We start from the raw sequence: 25,805 nt of genomic DNA on the forward strand, positions 1-25,805 counted from the left end.
CTCTAGTTGCGGCAAGTGGGGGCTAATCTTCGTCATGGTGAGTGGGCTTCTCACTGCACTGGCTTCTCTTGTCATGGAGCATGGGCTCTAGGCACGCAGGCTCAGTAGCTGTAGCTCGCGGGCTCTAGAGCGCAGGCTCAGTAGTTGTGGTGCACAGGCTTAGTTGCTCTGCGGCGTGTGGGATCTTCCTGGACAAGGGCTTGAACCCATGTCCCCTGCACTGGCAGGGAGATTCTTAACTACTGCGCCACCAGGGAGGTCCACTTGTGACTTTTTTTTTTTACTGTTGTAATGTTTTATTAAACTTCTCATGAATTCAACTTATCCTACAAGTTACATGTGTCATTATATGTGCTGTTCCTTCTGCTCGGAGTAACCTTCCTAGACTGGCCCTACTCCGACTGGGAAAATCCTATTGTTTATGACTCAGTTCGAGGGTCACATCTTATGTACAAAACTTCCCTGAGTGTCTCTCTATACCCTTGGAAGAAGGCACTACTTCCTCCGAATCTCCCTAGAAATTTGTGTATACATACCTCCACTTTAGCAGTTATGAATAACCTGTTTACCTATCTGATTTCCCCATTAGGCTGAATCCTTGAGGCCCCAGAATCAGACTGTGATATGCAGCAGTTCTTCAATAGACGTTTAATTTAAATGAAATTCCAGACGGCAACTACCACGCATTCTTTCTATGTAACGTGGTATACCGCCTAGCATAGCATATATTCTCAAAAACACTTGCTGATGGTTAGAATGATAACAAGTAAGGTGAAATAACTTTTGAAGCATGGCATTCAATAGCAATTTACTAAATAAATGAATAAAACACACATAATGGTAAAAAAGAAAAAAGCCAAATTCATCAATGAACAAGTTATCCCAAGAGGAACTGTTTTCTGGGTATCACTTGATAAAAGAAAAAAGGAATAAAAATAAAATTGAGCTGTCAGACGTCACCAAAACAAAAGTTAGCTGAGTTCCCAAAATTTGATGTACTTCTATCTCCACGTTATAACAGCATACGGAACATTTAAAAACCAAGTAATCTTGGTTTTCATGTACTGATGATAATAAATCATGTTTGTATATTTCTTTCTCTATAAATTTCAAGTACAATGGACACAACAATGATTTCACAGTCTAAATATTTCTTTAAAAACAAAATATCACTGGCTACTTTTATAATACTAAGGTATCTTACCTTATTTTTTCTGTTGTCATTGTACTTGATTAAGTCTAAAATAAATGTTAAGACTTCTTTGGGACAAAGGTTATGAACATCTCTCAATAAAGCCATCGCAACTGGCATAGTCTACAAAAAAAAAATTTTGTTTAATTTTCATTACTACAATTCAATGAAGTATATGCTGAAACAGGGTTACTCTGGGGCTGACACAGGTATCTGGATGGACTCCAACCCCCACCGATTCCTACCCCTCCCACTGGGAACATGTCTCAAACATGCTAACAAAGGAACTGAGTAGGAAACCAAGGGGAAAGCTGCATAACTGGATACACTCTGTAGCCCGTTTGTCAGAAAAGGTATGTGTAATGTAAATTCAGTTCTGTGTTTTACAAGGGACAAGGTATGGGCTTTAACATTAGATAAGACCATTGTTCAACTTCTACACCACTGCCTATTAAGATGGATTATTATAGCTAGTTGCTTACTGGGCAGGAGTCTAGTTTCCTCACAACCATTTTCAGGATTAATGGATACAGTGGCTGGAGGCATGTGGCAGGCAGACAGTAGAGTTCAATCACCAGTCTGAGAAGATACTGATTCTCCAGTACCACTGCCCCATTCTTAGCCTAAGGAAAAATGGTAAATTATCTAAAATCCAGCTTAACTTTCTCCTCTCCAAATTTTCACAGGCAACTTTTCTAAGGAAGTAGAAGCCTGACTCACAGTGGTAACCTCTACCAGTAAAACCAAGCTATTCAAACTCGAGGCAGAACTATAGACAAATAGACATCACAGTCCCCAGTACACAGAGAGATTTGGACTACCCCGTCTTCTGATTCAAAATAACTATTCCCTCTAAGCTGGGGGACAGAAAGTAGCAGGACTCCTTTGCTTGCTTGAAGGACCAGAAGCAAGAGGACGGTCAGTGCTACAATAGTTACTATTAATGCTGTAAGAACTGAGGGAAAGTTTTTTTTCCATAGAAATAGGACTTAAATTTGATTTAAGCACTAATCCTCTCTCTCTCTTTTCTGCCACTAGAAGTATTATGTGAAAGGTGAACTAGTCTAAAAGCACTGCTTTTCCAATTTTTTTGACTGTAACCCACAGTAAGAAATACATTTACATCCCAACCTCACACACACACACACACGTCATGTATACAAAGTAAAAAATAAAACAAAAAAAACCTTACACCTACCCTTATTTCATGTGTCGCATTCTGATACTGCCTATTGTTTTCTTTTATTTAAAAAAAAAAACTTCCAAATTGATTTCATGACCCCCCTCATTAATGGATCACAACTCCCAATCTGAATATTGATCTCAGGTATATGGAAGTACAATGGCATAATGAAGGGGACACATTCGGTAGTCAAAAAAATTAACTTGCTTTCAGACCATACATTAGTGAAATGGCAATAGAGAGCTGAGCAACATGTTCAAGTACTATGAAATGCTCGGTTCTTTAAAATAACAGGATGCCTCAGACTTCTTTGATCACACCAATATTGGCTTTTCCCAAACCCGATCTCCTGAATCTGTTCTGCTGATGAAATTCACTATCAATATGTCATGACTTCCACTCTCAGCATGTGGCTGGGTAATTCTTTTCACATTTCTCTCCATCACATACAAATCTCACCTTGCTTAACATTCCCCTCAACATCTATCATTTCATTTACTTTTAATCTGCTTTCTACCTGCCTCAGAAAAAGGAATGTTCTTATCTTTTCTAAAATTAACCTCACAACTATGTCCCCACCCACTACTAGTAACTTCAGAATTTGCTCTATCTTATGTTTTTTATATTTACTTGCTCCCAAGAGATGAATATTTCATCTCTGCTTCTCCACTGGTTCCTTTCTCTGTGCCAAACATGCTTCAAGCTTTTTCTCCCTCTATACAAAACAAAACCTGAAATGTCCTTTCTCAGCCTTGCTTTATCCTCAACCTGTCACCTTTCTCACACTCTTCAACACCAAATCATGAAAGAATAGGCTTCATTAGTTTTTTTCTACTTCAACTTTACTCCTCCTTCTAGTTAATCTAGTTAATCTAATCTGGGCCTTCATTACTAACTTACTCAAAATATTTTACAAATGATTTCCAAATTGCCCAAATGCTGACCACCCTGCCATTCCCACATCACTTCCTAAAACAGTGGCTCTATCACACCACCACTTTCTAAATTACCATTTGTAAAAAACTTGCTATTTAATAAGAATATAGTACGAAACACTTCACATGCTTGATATTATTTAATTTTAAAAAAAGATAAATTTACAGTTGAGTAAACTGAGGCTTAGAGAGTTAAGAAACTTGTCCTCTTGCAAACTGCTAGTGAGCAGCAGACCTGGGACTGAAACTAGAGCTGTGTGCTGTATTGTCTCTGACTCAGAAATGCTGTCCACATCCTACAAGGATGGCCATCAGAAGGACCCACCCATACCTCCATCCCCCATGTAACCAACCAAAAGGTCAAATTATCCATTTCTACTTACTTTAGTATTAATATGGACAGTGACTTACTCGCACACAGTTCATAAAATCAATGAACAACTGAAACTTTGGAAAACATTTTAGGAGCAAAAAGAGAACACAGACAAAATCATTTATAAGAAAGTAAATAATATTTGAAGACTCCCCAGGTTAAAATGAGATATACAGATATTGGCAAAAAACAATCATAAGAAAACTAGAAGGGAGACTGTACCTTCTGTAGAAAGTAACTTTGAAAGCTCATAAAGTTGTTTGTTTTCACAATGTTTGGACAAGTTTTACAACAAAACATCCTAGTGAAGAGTGACTTCATGGCTGGTGGTCCTGTCCATGTGCTCACCATTGAATTTGCAATCTGCAAGTAATTAGAAAATGAAGTAATTTGACCACCATGGAAAACATATTTTTAAATAAATAAAATAGCTTTCTAAAAGTTATCAATACAATCGGATTCATTTTTAACAATTTCAGTTCTTAGAAATTTAATACATTTTAGCTTCTCATGATCATTTCCAAGAAAATGTATATAAATACATTTATATATTTATAAATATATATAAACTCTACCTCCCCTAAAATTCTTATGTACACTTGTAACTGTTTTCAACAAGTTAGTTTCTAAACTGGAGCACTCTTCTTATGTTTTAAGAAAACTTGTTTGCAAAGACTTTATTCTGAGTAAGTTTTGTCCATTTAGGCAGATGCAGTTCTAAAGTTTTAAATTTATCAGATAGAAACATCACCATGGATTTTAAATAAGGCTTTTAAATCTAAAAGGCTTTTAAATTTAAAAATAAGCAAGTACAGTGCTACCACCTAAGTCTGTAAGAACACTTTACAAAAAAATCCACATCTTGCTATTGATACTTTTAGTGTATATAAAAATCATGTCTGAAAAGAATGAAATTATAATTAACTTCAAATAAGTCTATAATTTTACAGATCTGCTAAGAATTTTGCATGTGAGAATCACGAAGAACTTTATAGGAGCAATGAAATTACATCCTTAGCAGATGATTATCAAAGAAAATCACATTTTCCCTCATATATCTGAGTAGATGTAGGAATCAAAGTGCTCACTAGTTACCATTAGAGATAAAACAAATCTAAACCATTACGATCTGTTGAAATGCTGGACAAGTGGATTTAGCAGGGAGGAAGGCAAGAGAGTTACTATATGGGAATGAACCTAGTACCAATATGCTTTTTAAATACCTGGAACCCAGTATTTCTGGCCAAATATTTGTCTGCATTTTCTGGCTTTCATTTGTTCTACCTTCAGGGGTTTTTTTTGTATCTAAAGAAAAATATGTAGTTTTCTTAATAAATTAACTTTTCTATTACGTTAAATAATAGAACCTATCATTTTAAATTCCATATCCCTAATATTGATTACTAAGCTCAAACCAACAAGAAATCACCACCACAGTGGGATAATTAAGATGAACTGATTTCATGTACTACAATATAAAATATCACTCAAACCAAGGAATTTCTTACATTCTTTGCTTTAACAATTCTTTGGTCGGCAATCCAGTAAAATGGGAAAATTCTCTTTGGTTTTAAACTCTCAGTTTCAGTTTAACAACTATAAAATTTTAGTGCATTATTTATTTTCAGGTCAAAACGTGTTTCTTCAAATCAGCCTTGTTAAAAGCATTTGGCAAAAGCTTTCAAGAGACCAACCACCAAGTAAAATTAAAGACTACGGTGAATTTTAATTCACCTTTAGAGATAATTTTGTTTTTTTAAAATACGCATCAGCCATCTTGTTTTCTTTCTACTGTACATAATCTCACCTTTGCAAGGCAGAAGCAAGCTGACATTCTCACGCGGTAGAAACACTGCTCCTGTTCTAATATGTCAGTTAGGGCAAGCCGAGATGCTGGAGTGGGGAACTTTTCCAAGGCCAAAATGGACTCTTGCTGTGCCACAACATCCCTCTCATAGCGGAGCTGATACTGCCACATAAAATCTGCTTGCTCAAATTCTACTTTCCTCAATACCGACATGTCTGGGTCTATCCTTATCCACAGCAAAGGAGAATCAGCACTGAAAGAAAATATAATTTTCTTTTTTATTTATTTTTTCAATTTCATATATTTATAAAAAACAGCATTTATTAACCAGATTCCCTTCTCCATGCAGTTTTACTGCGTTCATGTTTTTAAAGATCACGTTGACAATTTTCTCATTATGTTTAATATGAATTTGAAGTTTCTCACAATGTCTATCTATATGGATCCTTTTTTTTATAAATTTATTTATATATTTGTTTTTTTTTTTGGCTGTGTTGGGTCTTCGGTGCTGCACGTGGGCTTTCTCTAGTTGCAGCAAGCGGGGGCTACTCTTCGTTACGGTGTGCAGGCTTCTCTTATCACGGTGGCTTCTCTTGTTGCAGAGCGCGGGCTCTAGGTGCAGGCTTCAGTAGTTGTGGCTCGCGGGCTCTAGAGCTCAGGCTCAGTAGTTGTGGCGCACGGGCTTAGTTGCTCCACGGCATGTGGGATCTTCCTAGACCAGGGCTCGAACCCGTGTCCCTGCATTGGCAGGCGGATTCTTAACCACTGCGCTACCAGGGTAGCCCTATATTGATCTTGTTGAAACAAAAAAATCCATCTGAAAATATTAATTTGGGGATTTTGATTAGTGATTGTATGATGTGAAAAGGGGAAATTGGACCAAATTTCTTCATTTTACTTCCTAAAGTCTAATACTTGCCAATGGCTATAAATGCCACTCTTTATGAGACATCAATCTGTAACTAAAATAAACATTTCTTTTTTTTCTTAATTAACTAATTTATTTATTTGGCTGCATCCAGTCTTAGCTGTGGCACACGGGATCTTCGTTGCGGCATGCGGGATCTTTACTTGCGGCATGCAAACTCTTAGTTGCAGCATGCGAACTCTTAGTTGTGGCATGTGGGATCTAGTTCTCTGACCAGGGATCGAACCCAGGCCTCCAGCATTGGAAGTGCAGAGTCTTAGCCACTGGACCACCAGGGAAGTCCCAGATAAACTTATTTCTTATTAATTTATTAAATTAATTTGTTTAGCTGACTTATTTTTTAAAAAATGCTAGACTCATGATCATTTTTATCAAACAAAGTTCTGAAATCATAGTTCAGAGGTATAGCATAAATTTATCCTCATGTACCTCTCAAAGTAACAAGAACAGTTTTAAAAATCTAGTCTAGAGACTTCCCTGGTGGTCCAGTGGTTAAGACTCCACATTTCCACTGCACAGGGCTCGGGTTTGATCCCTGGTTGGGGAACTAAGATTTCTCATGCCGCCTGGGGCGTGGCCAAAAAAGAGAAAAGCAACCAGCCTAAAAATCTAGTCTAACACTCTTATCAAAGAACACCACCTGAAATATAAACTCAATTCAACAAATACTACTGGGTACTTACTACAGGCAAGGACTTAATATGGAAAGATTATATAAACTGTGTAATAAATAGAAGTGATATTTGGTAACCAAGTTAGTAAATAATTACAGATGTTTTATAAAAACTACACAGGCACAATATGGATGGGCGAAATAAACTCTGAGCTACATTATATTTAAAAATAAAATGCCTGTCAATCAATAAATATTACCACAAAATTTTTACAATGATATTTAAATTGTTTTTTGCAAACATAGCAAGTCTCAAAGTGCCCTGGGGCTTTGTCCAAAGACAAAGAAAACCAATAACATCTGAGAACTCACTGGAAATGCAAACTATCACGACCCACTAGTGAAGAGCTGGGTCAGAAACTGAATTTTAAGAAGATTCCCCAAGTGACTTACACGCACTTCAGTTTGAGAAGCAATGCTCTAGAGGCCACGAGGGAAGCAAGAAAACTAATTCAAGGCTACTTCCTCTGAATTTCACCTGGGCCAGGCTAGATTCACTTTTCTCTCTTTGATTAATTATAATTTTATGTTAAAATTTGTTTTCAACATAAGGTTTTTATTGCCTTCTAAAAGTATTAAATGTACTAATTTCAGGACATTTACATACTTTTAGATGTAAATATATTACAAGACAAATGAGAATGCAGAAAATGTTATATCCTTAAACTTAAGTAACTAACTTACTCCATTGCAGAAAGATCCATGTCAACTTCTTCTCCATTCATCAGTGGAATTTTTTTCTTCTTATTCCTACATTTAAGGAAAAGTAAGTCTGAAAATTGTGACATTTCCAATTCTGAAAACAGATAAAGAGCAGCTGAAGTTCAAATTAAGAATTTCACATAGTGTTGAAAGATATCCTAAGGAGGAAGAGATAGAAAATGTAATGGAATTTAAACACCACAAAACCTGTCTATTTTGAAACTGAAGGGAATGAAGTAAATGATATTAAAATGTCTTCCTGATCAAAGCTTAACAAAAATCAGAAATATACAACTAAATGTTAACTTAAAACACATATATATTCCCCAAAACTGGTACCTGGAAGTTTTATACAGAAAGATAAGAGATCTACCAAATAAGGAAATCCTTTATAAAAAAACGAAAAAATAACCAGGCCTGAAATGAGACATGAATAATTCTGAACATGTTATGTACATGCAAGGTGCTGTCCTATATGAAATAAAGCAAGTGGTAAACCACAAAACATCTTAACAGTACTAATTAATATGTATAATTAATTAATATGCACAAGATTTAAGATAAGCCAAAACAAAAGCAACTGCTTCCATGCAAATTACTCCTGAATCATAAAATCTACTGGACACTACACTAAATGCATGGTCACATGAGGACAAAATAGGAAAAGAGAGCACAGTCTTTTTATGTTCCTCACACCAAAGGATACATAAATGATGTGCTATTACTACAGAGAAAACAAAACAAAGGAAATATTATGAAAAGGGTAGCAATCAGATGTTCTCAATTTCAAAGGTGCACAGGACAAAAAGAAGAAGAATTTCACTTTGAACTGAGAAAGAATTTTCACAGAGAATGATTACAGAGATTTCAGAATCAAGTTCTCTAAACGCCTTCAAAATCAACTGACATTCTTGTCTGTGTGAGATAACCTAAGTATAGTCATAAGTATAAGACTTCTGTCCCTGAAATTTTGATATTACTACACATTCCTTTCACTATTCAGAGCATAGGCTAATAGCTGAATTAAAAAACAAAAAAAGTGGTAAAAAAAATTTATATTAAACAAAAGATGAACCATTGGACATTTTTTAAGTAAACTGGTAACGTGCCTTTGAAAGACATCAAGAATGTTCTTTCAGGGCATGGTGATACAGAGAAAAGGGAGAGTAAAGGAGACGTAGTAAAGAAGATGCAGGGGCTTTTCGTGACATATGTATTCAGCTACTCTCCTTATAGTCAATGACCATTTCCCCAATATTTTCTATAGACATTAATCAAATGAGACTAATAAGAATGAACCTAAGAGATTTGTCTTGAAGTTTTCCTGGCTCCAAAAACTCGAACTTCCATTCCACTTCCCCCTGTCCCTACAAAATAAGGATTCCCAAACCTAAATTTTAAAATTAATTATTTAATTCTAAGGATACAAATGTTGTCAAGAACAGAAAGCAAATAAAGAATGTTTGGGGACTTCCCTGGTGGCACAGCGGTTAAGAATCTGCCTGCCAATGCAGGGGACACGGGTTTAAGCCCTGGTCCGGGAAGATCCCACATGCCGCAGAGCAACTAAGCCCGTGCACCACAACTATTGAGCCTGTGCTCTAGAGCCCACAAGCCACAACTTCTGAGCCCGTGTGCTACAACTAATGAAGCCTGCACACCTAGAGTCCACGCTCCGCCACAAGAGAAGCCACTGCAATGAGAAGCCCGCGCACAGCAACGAAGACCCAACGCAGCCAAAAATTAATAAATTAAAAAAAAAAAAAGAACGTTTGGTAATACTAACTTGAAGTAAAAGGGGGGGAAAATACTAGATAACATGTTCTCTACTTAAAAATTAGGTATACATTAGGGTTTTTATTTTGGCATTTTAATCTGTGAGACTGAAGTTTATAGTTATGATCCAATGCCTACCTTCTGCTTTTGGAATGGCAGGGTATATCATGTTTAAGACTGTTTTCTTCAATTTGCAATGTATGATTGAAGGATCCATCTAACTCCTGTACTGTCACTTTAAGTGGTCCCTTTAAAAAGAAACATACTGTTCAAAGATAGTACTAGAAAAAAAACCAATGTGTGTTCTTATGTGTACAGGTATATATATCAAGATATAATATAACACTATACAAGACCTCCATGTGGAGACACAGAAAGGCAGCTGGTACCAGAGCTGGGGATAATTGGGAGAATTTGTTTCCTCCAAGATCTGTATCAGCAACCCTCTTCTCCCTTCCCTGACGGTGTTTTCTCAATTTCATTCTTTGCAAACAAAATCTCACTATGAAACTTCCAACCAGCTCCCCAACCATAAACCCTTCCTTTATTTAAACTGGCGAGAAAGCAGTGCAGGAGGCCATTTTGGAAAAAAACCTTACCACATATTTCTGAGTTCCAGGAGATGTATAATCTTGTTTTATTTCCAATTCCAAGACATTTCGTTTTCTATTAAAGGCAAAACTTCCATAAAATTTTACCACTCCGCTCTGGTCTCTGAAGAATTGTAAAGGAATTTTTGCATACTAAAATAAATACGTACTAAACAAAATAAATTATTCATTAGGGTAGTAATAATTTTCAAATGCATTCCCCTCGGTTCAAAGCTAAAGAGCGTACTCCACTCTAAACCAGGTGGCAAAGTATTCAAAATTCTTGTGAAAAATGTTTCCCCAGATTTAAAAAGAAATTCTGAAACATTAAGAAATTAGTTTTTTTGAAAGAAGCAAAACCACTCTACTGGGTTATTAATATAGTGCCTTGAAATGAAAAAAATGTAACAATTGAAAAGTTCCAAGATACCACTCAAATTGTGCCAACCTCTAACCACTTCTAGAAGTCACCAGACCACTGCATCTTACAAGTAATCCTACAGGCCTGTCTGGTGGATTATTTACCTCCCTCACCATCAAACCTATTGCTATACTCACACACTAAAAGGTACTTTAAAATTATGCCGAATTTTACAAATACAGATGTGTATGTATGTGTGTCTCAATACTTAGTAGGCACCTTAGAGGAAATGATTTACAGTTCCTGGTTATTTCTACTATTACTTACCTCCTTTCATCCCGCAAAGCCCTTTTCTTCCTCCTTCCCCTTATACACATAACCTTCCCTCCTTTGCTGAACTGCTATTGAAAAGGATACACCCACTGCTTTATTAAAGGCTGGATGTCTTTGCCAGAGACATTCGAGATGGATTTCAAAAATCCAGATGTGGAAACCAACATCTGACTCCACATATGTGACTGGAACTTCTGAGATGAAGCAGTACTAGCCAAACTTAGCAGTTTATTGAAAACCTGCAAGAATCAAAGTATCATTTAGTTTGTATAAGATAATATACATTGCTTGCAATTCTGTACTATTCCCACTTTGCATTATAACTTTATTACAGACAATTACAGAAGACAATTTCACATTTACTTCATTGATTGTTTTAATTAAAGACTATTAGCAGTGGAAGCATGAAAAGATTTAAACAGCCAGACTATAAAATCATTCTTCCTCTAAATATAATTGAATTTTAATGACATCCTGGCCAGACAATGAATACTGTGTTTTTAAGAGCTATAATACTATACAACACCTATAACATATTGTGCTACGAGCTTTACATAGGAACTATACGTTCTTTAAGAAGTTGAGAACACTCATTTGCATTTATACCACTCTAAGAAGTGAACCGGCTCTTTACAGACCACATCTCATTTAATATTTCTGTTCTTTAAAGGCAAGATAAAGGACAGAAGGATTCAAGAAACTTAACTTTAAGGCAAATTTAAAATGCTTTTTAAAAAAAGATTACTAAAAAGTTATTTTCCACTTACCTCTAAGAATATTATCAATGGAAAAAGAATAGCTGAACATTTATAATACAACTGGCTTTCTATTACCTCAACTAGTACATATCAACTATTTCCGCCAAAACTTGCTTAAGACATATGGCAGAATTTAGCGATAGCAAAAATAACCATCTTTTAGATAAATGTGCTTTTTTCTATTGAAAATATTTGTAAATGGCACTTCATCCTTAATATTCTAAATAATGCCAAACACAAAATCATAGCATAAACAGGTTTTACTTTTAACCTCACATTTTAGTTTTATCTTCATAAAAATCCTGCATTAAGTGGGTCAAGTATTCATACCCACTCTACATCTGAGGAAACACAAACAAAAAGAACAGGTTACTTACTGGGCAAACGGCTACTTGGATGCCCTGACTCCTATTCTACAGAATAGTATTCAGATTATATACATATAGAACAGATCTTTCTTTACAATTGTTAAGTTCTTTAATACTTACTTGTAACATAAATTCCATACTGATCCTGTTTTCAATCAATCTCATCACAAGGTGAGCTTTACACTGAAACATAGTGTAGTATTCCCAGGAAAGCGTATGTGGATGCTTTATGGAAAAGTGTAGATGGGATGCTGGACTAAAAAAATAAACAGATTTGTTTAATATAACAAATTTGAATTAAATAAACAATAAAGTTCATAGCTACATCAAGACAATAAATCAAAAAGCTCATGGGAATACCTTAGCAGTTTCCTTAATATGAGAGCAACGAAGACTAGGAAACATCTAAAAATAACTTAACTAGACATAAAGGAAAATCTGAATGAACAAAAACACATGCCAACCTCCTGGCAGGAAGACACAATAGTGTAAATATTTCAATGCTTTCCAAATTCATCCATACAATCAATGCAATTCCAATCAACAGCCCCAGGTTAAAGCATATACAAAAAACATTCAAGATGGATTACATATCTTAAACAAAAACAACTATAAAAGTACTAGAAGAAAATAAAGGAAAAAAATTTCTTTCATAATTTTGGGGTGGGAAAAATCTTCACAAGGAAAAATATAAAATCCAGAGGACATAGAGACCAGACTATGTAAAAATTAAAAATTCTGACATGAGATCATCAGTAAATTAAAAGATAGGTACAGTCTGTAGAAAATATTTACAACATACATGAACATTTAAGGTGTTTATACTTTATTATTTCAAATAATGCTACAGTGATTATCTTTTCATACATGTGCAGTATTTCTGTATGGCAAATATCTAGGAGAATAATTTCTATATGATAACATACTCAGAAGTTGAATTGCTGAATCTAAAAATTACCCATTTTAAAATTCTGATTGGTACTAACAAATTACCCTTGAAAATCAGTGTACCAAATTATACTCTCACAATCAATGTGTAAGAATAGTCATTACACTTCCTTAAAAAAGCATGGCATACTGAAATATAGAATTTTGTAATTTGATATTTGAAAAATTACTTTTTTTTTTTTTTTTTTTTTGCAGTACACGGGCCTCTCACTGTTGTGGCCTCTCCCGTTGTGGAGCACAGGCTCCAGACGCACAGGCTCAGCGGCCATGGCTCAAGGGCCCAGCCGCTCCGCGGCATGTGGGATCTTCCCAGACTGGGGCACGAATCTGTGTCCCCTGCATCGGCAGGCGGACTCTCAACCACTGCACCACCAGGGAAGCCCGAAAAATTACTTTTATACTCCACTATTACTTCTGGGCTTATGGACAGCAATATGAAAAAGGTTAAATAAATTCCAAGGTATAATGGAATACTATATAGCATATAAATAGAACAAAGTAAATTCACATACAGTCACACAGAATGCTTGCCAAAATACAGATACGGTTAATTTTTTAAAAAAAGAGAAGTACACAGTAACACGCATGACTAAATTGTATTTTGTAACTGCCATATACACATAAATAAAGACCAGAAAAAAAAAGAGGTCTGGAATATACCAAATTTATAATCAGGTTATCTCCAAGGAGAGGAAGTGATGGGAGTGAGAAGTGGTAAGAGGGCTAAAAAAGATCTTTTACTTTTTACTCCACATGCTTCTGAACTGTCTTGTTTTGAATCTCTTCAAAGAGCATGCGTTCATGTGTTGCTTTTATACATAAATTTTGAAAATCAAACATACAAAAGGAACTAAATAAATGGACAGAACAAAGGTAAAAGCATTTAGTGTAAATAATTATTTACACACAATGGGAATGCTCTAATTATATGCTGGGAAACTGCCATATAGCAGGCAGTCAAGAGAAGAAAGTGAAAGGAACTAACATTTTAATGAGTGCATACTATGTATAAAGCTTTACCTCAAGTAATCCTGGCAACCAACATGGTTAAGATGGATAATCGTTGTTTTACACGTTAAAACGCACACACTCACAAAGGTTATACAATTTTCTAGGCTCACAAAAATCAGTAACTACAAAAATCCAAGTCTGTCTAACTCCAAATTCCTATGCCTTGCTACTGACCTAATCTTGTCTCAGTGACCATACTTCCACCAAAGAAAAGACTACTGATTATACAACTTGCAGTTTCTTAACCTTTGTTGTACTTTTAGACACTTGGGTAGTCTGGTTAATCCTACGGACCACAGAAAAAACTGCTTTTAAATGTGCACGATAAAATACACAGGTTTACAAAGGAAACCAATTATAATGAAATACAGTTATCAAAATATTTTTTAAAACTATGACATTACCAACATATGTGCTAGTTTATTAATGCATTAAATAACAAGACCTAGCAGTGGTCTACTGTACTAATTTTAAGGTAATGAGTGCAAAGAATATTTCAAGATACTTGCTAACAATTAAAATGTGACAAGAAAACATCCACGATTTCTACTGTTGACAAAGTCACAGCACTGTCTGTTACCTACAGTCATAATTAAAAGAAATATAAAATTTCAGTTAATGGTGAGTAAAAAATACAGAAAAACTTTCCCATCCAATTCAATCCATATTCCCTTAGGGAATTAATGGACCCTAGAACAAATAAGAATCCCTGCTAGTACCATTATGTTGTTATAAGTGGTTGTCTCAGTGACTTGCTAAAAAATAGAAAGGGAAAGAAAAGAAGGAAAGTGAGAAAATGGGAAATAAAAGGAAAGGGGGGGGGGCTTCCCTGGTGGCGCAGTGGTTGAGTCCGCCTGCCGATGCAGGGGACACGGGTTTGTGCCCCGGTCCGGGAAGATCCCACATGCCGCGGAGCGGCTGGGCCCGTGAGCCATGGCCGCTGAGCCTGCGCGTCCGGAGCCTGTGCTCCGCAACGGGAGAGGCCACAACAGTAAGAGGCCCGTGTACCGCCAAAAAAAAAAAAAAAAAAAAAAAAAAGAAAAGGAAAGAGTAAATAAGTGTCTAGGTAGCTGACCATTCAGATAAACAGGTATAGGTAGGATGTGTTGATGCTGAAATCATCTACTTAGCCTTTTCTATTATTTTTAAACATTTATGAGAATAGTACAATATATTAGCATTAGGAAATTAACATGAAAAAAGAAAAAAGCTTTATTATTTTTAGTCTTTTTTTAATGCTTAAATCCATTTACAGTCATCACATGCAATAGTAATGAAAGGAGTAATTAGAATACTACCGATGTCTATGGGCTCAGTATTATTACAGACCATTATTAACACTTCTTTGGCCTGTGTGGGCCTCGATACACATACAAGTGATCCTAAAAGACTAATCCCATAAAACAAGGTTTGTAGTATCTCTGAACAATAAACATACTTATCCTTCTCTTTTCCTCCACCAAATATGGGATGTAATAAAACTCCACCAGTTTTTAGTTCATACGCCACTATTTTGTCCAGCTCCTTAAAAAGACATAAAAATAGGGGTCAGTGAAAATTATTTTACATATCAAATTTTAGAATTCAACTGTGGTTTCCAATTTCCTGGAATCAGAATGTAAATTTCTGAAAATAAATGAAATGTATTTGAAGGGTAGTTTATGTTATAAACAAAGCAGACTACACAACTGGCCGAATAATAGAGCCAAAAAACCTTCTCTACTTTGTGACTTTAGGGCTGGCCAGTAGCCTGGCAAGTTTTCCTAATGGCTCTCCCCAACCTCTCTGACCTGTTCTCCAAGTTTATGTCTTCCTTCTCTGTATTTTGCTTCTGGTGGAGGATTTAAGCAAGTAAAAACAAATAGGGATAAAATTATGACAGGATCTATAATTTTAAAACTTCTCTAGTTTTCTTTAATATGACAGATCAAAATGAAAAAATAAAAGTTTAAGTGGAAAAAGACAACACAACTGTGCTGGAAATTCATGACTAGTTTAGGTAACATACAAGCAGTACAGAGAAGTGGGAAAAATCATAATGAAGTGGTTAAAAGCCGGGTTTGAATCCTGGCTCTACTACTTACTAGCTGTGTAACTTTAGCCAAATAACTTAACCTCTCTGTGCCTCAGTTTCCTTATCTGTAAAATGCAAATAATAAGAGTAGTTAGGAGGATTAAGATAGTTACTATTTATAAAATGTTTGTAACAGTGCCTGAAACACTTTAAGTTTTCGAAATTAAAAATGGACTCTTCAGTTCTAGATGTATGAATCTTTCATAGTTCTCGATATTTGAAATCTTTTGCAATTACTTTTTGGCTACTTAAGTTTAGGTTTAGATGGTGAAGGTATATAAAATGAGAAAAGGAGGATAGAGGGGGTCTATTTAATGAGGCTATTAAAGGCTGAAATTTTTCCCCCTGAGAGGTGAGAAGACAAACATGATATGATTAAAATGTATATGATGGGCTAGGCAAAATACAACTAACTGACTTTCTCTTTTTGGCCAAATCTTTAAATAATGGGAAAAGATGTGAAAATGACAGAGAACATAAATACACTGAAGGACTAGCCAACATACAATAAGTACTTATTATGACGTAGGCACTATGCACATTACACGTATAACGTCTCACAATCCCTGTCCATACTAGTAGTAGCAGTAGATACTACTAGTAGTAGTAGATACTACTACTACTTACTCTCCTTATACAAAAGACGCTTGGAAAGATTAAGCAAAATCATAAATAAAGCTTGTGAATGTATGAAGCAAAATGAGAAGCAAACTGACTCCAGAATCTAGGTTCTCAGCCTAAACAAATTTAGAAAGCACAAAATTACATTAAAAATGACTACTATGAGGAGCTGGAATATATCTAACAACTAACTTGATGTTTAAGGAGCTTAAATATTCTCGTCCTTAGCAAAAAAGTCTTTGGAGGCCAACACTGACAATGGAAAGCAGATAAAATAGACCATTAGTCTTTTTCTGTAAAATGATTCTCATTTTGCTGGAAAAACTCAAGGACTTTCAAATGACAGTTAAGTATTTTATAGTTACTAAAAAATAAAGGACACATGACTTGAAAATCTGGAGAACACTAACATCTCTTATTGACTTCTAAGTGGAAAATGGATCTAGTTGCTTTTACCTCTTTAATCCAATGGCGATATTCATTAACACCAAAAGTTTTTTTCATCCAGAGACCATAAATATAGCCTGAAATTCCCTTCAATACCCATTCATCAGACCTAAGCAAAAAGTCAAATAATAATACATTATTTTATATATTTTTAATATAAATAAAATATAATAAATTTTATTATTTTAATAATAAAAATTCTTCAGATATTTTTGGCCAAAGGCCAAAGAGGGTAACAGAACAAGCATTAGCATGTACTTCTCTGCCTTCTTAAAGAAAATGAAAGTTATCAAACCATTTGGTTTTCCCACTTCCTCTGACTGAATTCTGCCTATCCATTCATTGTACCTTCTTCACATCTGGCATCAACTTAATTATAAGACCACTTTATACTCTTGGTTCAAGGTACCTATGTTTGTGCTTTGCTCTGGCAGTGCTGCTTCCCTTATACCCAAGTCTGCCCATACTGTCTGCCTCTAAGGAAAGAGGTGCCCATAGCCAGGACCATACTGCTCAATTCTTTCTCTTTTTTTTTTGATTGATTGATTTGATTGATTGATTTATGGCTGCGTTGGGTCTTCGTTGCTGTGCGCGGGCTTTCTCTAGTTGCAGCGACCGAGGGCTACTCTTCATTGCAGTGCCTGGGCTTCTCACTGTGGTGGCTTCTCTTGCTGCAGAGCACGGGCTCTAGGCACGCAGGCTTCAGCAGTTGTGGCTTGCGGGCTCTAGAGCGCAGGCTCAGAAGTTGTTGCGCACGGGCTCAGCTTCTCTGCAGCATGTGGGATCTTCCCGGAACAGGGCTCAAACCCGGGTCCCCTGCATTGGCAGGCGGATCCTTAACCACTGTGCCACCAGGGAAGCCCCAATACTGCTCAATTCTTAAAAGTCCACATTCTTTTATTACCAATCCCATGCATAATTATCAGTGAGATTCTAAGACCTCAAGTTTAATTACTTATTTTTTAGTTTCTTAAGTGGAAAGGCAATGACACCTTTCATTCATTTATTCGTATGTTTATCCATTCATTCATTCGTTCATTAAAACATTTTGTCTATCATGTTCCAGATACTATCCTTTAATGAAACTATGTCTTAGGAAAATTACAAATCAAGAGGCCTTACCCTCCACCCTTTCCCCTCCAGAAAGAAAGAAAAAGACACCAAGACTTACATACTATATATTATAATCATAAGTTATAGTCTTAAGGGAATTTTGTCTATTTCTTCAAATTCACCTCAAGTTTAAAAAAGAAAATAAAGTGTTGTATTTCTCACATCTTTCAAGTAAATTAGTACAAATCTAGGAACTAACAGGAAAATCCCTATAGCATCATCACTATTGTAGAGGACCATTATTTTACCTTAAGTATTACCAATTGCACTGAATACTGACATCAGAATTCTAACTATAGTTCTCTGTACACTGAAGTCCTTGTATCTACAGTATTTATTTAGTTCTTTAAGAAACTGATGTTATCAAAATTCTTACCTTATTGCATATTACAAAATTAACTCTATTGATATACTGAGGACACGGCCAAAAATTTAGGATGAAATTTATACTGATTACTTTTCTTTAAATATATATAATAGTGTCTGTTAATTATCTGCAGTTAGGACAAAGTTCAACTTACACTGCAGGAAAAGAAAATAAAAATAAACTTTCCTGATTCTTCTCAGTAATTGTAAACTTTGAAATTACTCACCAAGACATTCTGGATATGAAACATCCAAAAAACTGCTGGGCCAAGGACTGGGCTAAACACCTTCTAGTCAAAGGTGTCTCATCTATAATCATGGCACTGTGTAACAGATTTGTGCTGGAATTTAAAAGAAGAGACAGCTCATTATAACCAAGAAATAAATAATTATTCAATCAAAATAAAATAATCACACTTTTAAAATAACAGAATTCAATTAACACATAAAAGAGAAAAACCAGAATACTGTCCCCAACAGCTTTTACAATTTTAGTTGAAATTCATAATCTTAATAACTTTTGTTTAAAGCAAGGACTGTAATGTTTCCCACTTATTTCCATGAAAAATATAAATACCCTTTTAGGAGGGTAGGGGGTTGTAGCATCAATCAGAAACTGATATGTTAAGCAGAGACTAATCTTTTTATGAAGGGTTCTTCTAATTTCAAAAATCTTTTCCTAATAATACTTTAATGTTTTGTGCTATATTATTTACTTTCAAATGCACTGACCCATCAGATTGTCTAAACAACTCGGAAGAATGCAAGAACACTATTATTATGTCCATTTTACAGAAGAGAAAATAGACCCCCCCAAAAAAATGACTGACCCTGAGACATATAACTTCTAAATTTGGCACTTTTCAAGGAATGAAAGAAGGGAGGGAGGTAAAGAGGGTAAAAGAAAAAAGAAATAAAACTTTCTTTTTTTTTTTTTTGCATACAAATTTCTGATGATATCAATAAATTTTTAAATAGTGCTAGGACAAAAACCTCACTAGATACCCATATAGTAACTTGCATCATTTTTGTTTTTAATGCATAAGCCAAAAAGAGACTAAAACACATATGTAAAAAATTAGTATCAGTTAATTCTGGATAAAGATACTATGAATCTTTTGGGTTATTTTGAAATGTTCCTCTTTATGCTTTTCTACATTTTTCAATTTTGAAAACACTGGATTTTCTACAAAGCCAACCATAACTAAATTGAAGGGAAAAGGTTCAAACTGCATCTTAAAATTGATCACAGGGGCTTCCCTGGTGGTGCAGTGGTTAAGGATCTGCCTGCCAATGCAGGGGACCCGGGTTCAAGCCCTGGTCTGGGAAGATCCTACATGTCGCGGAGCAACTAAGCCTGTGTGCCACAACTACTGAGCCTACGCTCTAGAGCCCGCGAGCCACAACTACTGAAGCCCGTGCACCTAGAGCCCGTGCTCTGCAACAAGAGAAGCCACCACAATGAGAAGCCTGCACACCACAACGAAGAGTAGCCTCCGCTCCCACAACTAGAGAAAGCCCGCGCACAGCAACAAAGACCCAACGCAGCCAAAAATAAATAAATTAATAAATAATTTTAAAAATTGATCACAAAATAAATAACCTATCTTCACATCATTAACCTAATTTAGGCCTTTTGAATTTGGATACAAACCTAAAAATGCTCATGGAAGCATAAGCAGCCACTTCAACATAAGCCTCATCGATGAATACAGTCTTAAAACAAGAATATGGGTATCGACATGTAAGAATTTCTTCATAAAATTCAAAAACTTCATGAAGATACGACGTGGTATGTTTAAGCAATGGAAGAAGCTGAGGTAAACAAAAATGAGTAACCTAAAAATAAAAAGCAGGGAACAAGATCATTAAATAAAAGAGTTAACTGAAATCTTAAATTTCCTAAATATCTCAGTTATAAACGAAGCTGCATATAAATCCCTCCCCCCCACCTTTTTTTTTTTTAACAAATCCATGGCACTGAGAGAAAATACTGGTATGAAATTAGTGACTATTTACTATGCTTACAAAATATTCATTACACTTAAGACTTAAATTCATGATGGATTATAAGTCTGAAATGCTTAGATCCAATGAAAATAATAACTTTGGTTCCAAATTAAAGTTTCTTTTGCATATGCATACAAAACAATCTAAATTTCCAAGGTTTATTGTAAACCTGCCTTTGATTCATAAATATCTAACCTAGTGAATACTGCACATCATAGTACTATCTTAAATAATTAACAGTCATTATACTATCTTCAGTACATATAAAAAACAATATGAAAACTGCAGGGAAGCTTACTGGTAGTGAGGAGATAAGAAATATCAGCAACAGAAATAATTACATCTTACATTACATCCCACTTTGGACACAGACACTCAAATATCACATACTGTCTCACTGTCTCTTATGATTCTGTGCCAAATGAACAACATCAATAATGACATATCACTCTGACTAGAATGACTCAGCAAGGTTTCATGAAGACTACATTTGTGCTAATCTTTATGAATTGAACAAAAGTTTCATAGGTAAGGAGAGGAGGAAAAGAGGACATCCCAAACAGTCAAAGACGGGAAAAAATATGGTCTGGTCAGAAAAAAATCTAAGTAAACTATATTGAATATAACAACCATAAATAGAAAAGTAATGAGGAAAAAGCTAGAAAGGAATATTAGGGTCAAATTCTAGAAGCTCTTGAAAGCCATGCTAAAGAAATTTGATTACTGCAGGATATGGAGGCAAGGAAAGTTTTTAATATACAATAAAAAAACTATTCTTCTGACAACATTATAAAAGAACAGATTAGAGACTACCATAAGTGAACGGTGAGCATTTATTTAACATTAGTGGTCAGGGCCCAAACTGCATGTCATTATATATTTCAGATAAAGAAACCTTTTCTCTCTAGTGATAGTTCTAACAGTTGAAAGAAGAATTAAGAAAAACTTAGTATTTAATTAATATTCTTCTGATTAGGCATGAAAGAGTGGGAGGGAAAGAAGCAAGAAGCTATGATTTACCTCATGCATATATGGATCTACAAGTATTTCAAAAGGTCCAATGGCCAAGGAGATATTTGACGCAGCTGTTGGAATGGTAAGCATGTAATGGAAGGTTTTCTTCCTCATATCATGGGTATACACTGTCTCCACCAAATCTCCATTGGAAACAGCCACCATTGCAGCATCCACTGTAAATTCTAATTTCCACGTACATAATTCAGAGTATGAATCAACACATGGGAACCAAAATCTAGAAAAAAGATCAACAGTGCAGAAAACATGTTGAAAGTATAACCTACATTGTTTCTGCCACATATAAGTTATTTTAACATTTACAGAACATGCACAAGAAGAAACTTTAGCTATTTGCCCACTGATGTTTTTTACTGAGCAACCTGAAAGAATGTGATTAAAGATAAAGTTCTGTCTCCAAATATTATTGGCAATATTAATAAAATATATCATGTAGTACCTCCAGTTTAAACCCTGAAAAGAGGTAAGCAATTCTTAGTTTCCAATTTTTTAATTAAAAATAATTTTTACTTGTATATTCATAGTCAATTTTTACGTAGCATTCATTTTTGGAAACTAAAAATGCTTACAAAAAAGTTTTTAAAAGTACAATATTCAGAATCTATTCCATAATGTCAGGAAACTGCTTTTCTGGAGTATGTGATGCATTGCATAAATTCAAACAGTGCTGGTAAAGCCAGACATAAAATTTCTATTCAATGTTCTATTCAGATCAGGTTTTACTATGTGCCAGGGTCTGTATTTGTTACTGAAACACAGAGAAACATAAGACATCATCCCTGGCTTGGAGGAGTTAATAATCTGAGGAGACTACACATAACATAATATTTCAATAACATGGTTAACTGCAGAACTATGAGAATGAACTACAATTACATGCAACAATAAAGGTACATCTCACTACCACAATGTTACACAAGAAAGGCAGATATAAAGAGCATAAGGCATATGCTTCCATTTAATAAAGTTCAAAGATAGGTGTAATCAATCTACAGTATTTTAGATATCAGGATGGTGGTTGCCCTAGGGCAGGAGGCTATCAGGTGGGCAAGAGTGAATGGAGGTGGGTAGAAGGGGTACTCTGCGATGCTGGTAATGTTAATGTTCTTTTTCTTGATGTGAGTGTGAATTACACGAGTTTGTTCACTTGTGAAAATGTATTGAGCTTTCTATTTACAATTCGTGTAATTTTCTGTATGTTTTACTTCAATACGAAAGTCTAAAAAATGAAAGAATTGAGACAACTTTAGAACAGTAGACTTGAAAAGGAAAGGAGGGAAGACAGGATTGAAGAGGAACAAGATTCAGAAGAGGTTCAAGTAGTTGGGGATCAAGCTCATACTTCTCATTTTACACTAAATACATGTATTGCATATTCATAGAAAAAAATGCAATTGAAAAAATGAAATCAACTGAAATACGTAAGAATTAGTAATCTACCTTGTGGAATTTTGATACCCACAAGAGAAAACATGAGCACCTCTCTCTGCCATACTTCCCTCTACACTGGGTACCACAAAATGAAGACCTCCTTTTGGCTGATCCAAAGAAAAATTGATGTGTATCTTTAGCACCTTTAATTCTGCAACAAATAAATACATACATACATTGATATATAAAAATATAATTAGGTAACAGTGGTCGATATAATAAGGGCAAAGACTTGCACTGAACATAAAGTGGGAATCAACGGCTGAGCTTTACATAAAAGATCACACTACTGAACCTAGTTTAGGCTTTTACCATCTCTTTGCCTATAAGGAACTCAACAGTCTGCTCCCACTGGTGTTCTTACCTCCACTCAATTCTAGTCACTGCTACTTGTGTTCTCCCAAAATACTGGTCAGACCACATCCCCCTCTCAACATTTCTGACAATGCTATACTGCCTAAAGAAAAGAGTTTAAAACTACCACATAGCTAAGGCCTTCCAGATCCAATTCAAAACTTACTTTTCAAGTTTGTTCTCTTAGTACATTCTCACACAGATTGTTAACCCTACTTGTGACTTTAAGGAGTACGGAGTGGGGTAGGAGGGAAGGACTACCCGAAAATTTACATCATGCAGCATTATTTGCTATGCTTGATTTCTAAGTAATAAATACGTGTGGCTTCCGTAAGATTAAAGAAAGATGTTCCTTTTAATTTCCCTCAAAACATTAAACCATATGGACTTTCTCCAACCCGTGAACATGTAGCGATGACCTTCCACGCCTGCACCCTAAACTAGGCAACCCCCCTGCAAGGTAAACCCCTCCCCCCACCATATACACATACAAACTATCCAAAAAGAGCAAAAACAAAACAAAGTCTTTTACCTCCTTATCTTGATTAATTTTATAAAGCAAAATAAAGGTAGGCAGAAGGTTATGTATGATAATTATAATGGCTGTAACTTTATACAAGGAAATAAAGAAGATTCAGAAATAATAAGACAAAGTAAAAGTATGCAGAGTGGGTGTTAGCAGCCCTACATTCTAGCCTTGGCTCTACTACTAATTAGTGACATCCAGCAGGTCACTTACTCTCTTTAAACCTCAGATTAATCTTCCATAAAAGGAAAGAATTGAATCAGATGACATTTTAGGATCCTTCCTTTTATAAAATGCTATAATTCTAAACTGAGTTAATACTGTGTGGGTTCTCAAATCTTGACAAATTGTTCCAACCATCTAATTTTTGTTTTATAACTTTCGCTTTAAAAGCAACAGTGAAATGAGTTGCTTTTTGTCATAGCCCTTGATTGCTATTTTCCTGTTAGCCAATTATCTTTAAGGAAAAAAAGAGCTTCCAACTCCTGTATATTTCAACTGATTAATTTATAATTTAGGTACCATTAATTTTCATGAAAAGTTTCTAGTCACTGAATCCAACATGATTTTACTGTATACTCAACATGTTCTTGGTATTTTACCATCAACGTGCTTCCATAATTCTGATGGAACCTTAATGCAAAGTTCTCCATTTCCTGCATCAGGATCCACAGCACTAACCGCAGCTGCGTAAGCATTGGAAAAATAATTGAGATTTCTCCTGGGGGAAAAAAAAAAGAGAAAGCCAGCTTTAACAATAAGCCATATATTTCAGCAAGCATTTTCTTAAATACTTGGCACCATTTGTTTGTAACCATTATATCATCTTACATAAGATGATAAGAAGAGCATTCTCATAGGAATGCTCTTTAGCCAAGTAACTGTTGCTCTATTTCCCAAGACTAAAACTATTAAACTATAAATGCGGGCTTCCCTGGTGGCACAGTGGTTGAGAGTCCGCCTACCAATGCAGGGGACACGGGTTCGTGCCCCGGTCCGGGAAGATCCCACATGCCGCGGAGCGGCTGGGCCCATGAGCCATGGCCGCTGAGCCTGCACGCCCAGAGCCTGTGCTCCGCAACGGGAGAGACCACAACAGTGAGATGCCCACATACTGCAAAAAAAGAAAAGAAAAACAAAAAAAAAAACAAAAAAAAAACTATAAATGCAATGGCATATATAGTCTACTTGCCAATGCTATGTGATCATTATGACTATCACATCCTTCATTAATTTTAGAATGCCAAAGCCACTACACTTTCCTAATACAAATGTAAAGAATATACGTAGAATTGAAAAAATAATTATTCTTTATCAATCTGGCAAAAATTTGAATGGATTCAACAAGCTTTATAATCTGATAGAAATTAAGGTGTTTAAAACAAATCAGAATGGGAATTAATTCCTCAAAATTTAATACTGCTCCCCTCCACTCCCCAGTACATGACAATGTAACCTTAATGAAGGAGAGGAACTTTCGGATGGTTCACTGTTATATCCCCTAAATGCCAGGGGACACTCAAAAAATATTTGTTCAATAAGTACTTGGCCTTATTTCCTACTGAATGAAAACAATACACAGAAGCCTTATGAAAATATGAAAATACTGTTCTCATCTGATTTTCTAATTTTATTCCATAAAAATAACTCATATATATATATATATATGTATATACATACACACACATATCGCATTTCCTCACTGAAATCAGTTAAAGTAATATGGAAGAAGTGGAAGAAAGAAAAAAGACAAGGAATGGCAAGAGCGAGAAAACAATATTAGACACAATACTGTGAGCCATATTCTTGCTGTGCACCTTTATGTCTATCATCTTGCCATTAGATAACTCCATAAAGTCAAGTCAGTGATATTTCACTAGCTTAATAAAT

At 35.4% G+C, this 25,805-nt stretch overlaps 1 protein-coding gene across 4 annotated transcripts in view; it reads right to left on the bottom strand.

Annotated features, from left to right (window-relative positions):
- The window catches only part of TAF2 (TATA-box binding protein associated factor 2), an 81,669-nt gene that overhangs the window by 39,879 nt on the left and 15,985 nt on the right, over positions 1–25,805 (bottom strand). For 3 of the 4 annotated variants that reach the window (XM_082858356.1, XM_082858359.1, XM_082858357.1), the window contains exons 4-18: positions 24,518–24,636; positions 23,045–23,186; positions 21,590–21,821; positions 20,214–20,398; positions 18,787–18,900; positions 17,090–17,189; positions 15,377–15,462; positions 12,100–12,235; positions 10,938–11,092; positions 10,169–10,283; positions 9,708–9,817; positions 7,776–7,841; positions 5,491–5,743; positions 3,906–4,046; positions 1,205–1,315 (exon numbers count right to left, since the gene is read on the bottom strand). In XM_082858356.1, coding sequence (XP_082714482.1) covers positions 1,205–1,315; positions 3,906–4,046; positions 5,491–5,743; positions 7,776–7,841; positions 9,708–9,817; positions 10,169–10,283; positions 10,938–11,092; positions 12,100–12,235; positions 15,377–15,462; positions 17,090–17,189; positions 18,787–18,900; positions 20,214–20,398; positions 21,590–21,821; positions 23,045–23,186; positions 24,518–24,636 — 2,065 coding nt within the window. Of the gene's footprint in view, positions 1–1,204; positions 1,316–3,905; positions 4,047–5,490; positions 5,744–7,775; positions 7,842–9,707; positions 9,818–10,168; positions 10,284–10,937; positions 11,093–12,099; positions 12,236–15,376; positions 15,463–17,089; positions 17,190–18,786; positions 18,901–20,213; positions 20,399–21,589; positions 21,822–23,044; positions 23,187–24,517; positions 24,637–25,805 lie in introns of those variants that run through there. The other variant, XM_082858358.1, reaches the window with a different exon arrangement.

Source organism: Leucopleurus acutus (assembly GCF_964270905.1).
Source record: "Leucopleurus acutus genome assembly, chromosome: 17".
Lineage (NCBI taxonomy): Eukaryota > Metazoa > Chordata > Mammalia > Artiodactyla > Delphinidae > Leucopleurus > Leucopleurus acutus.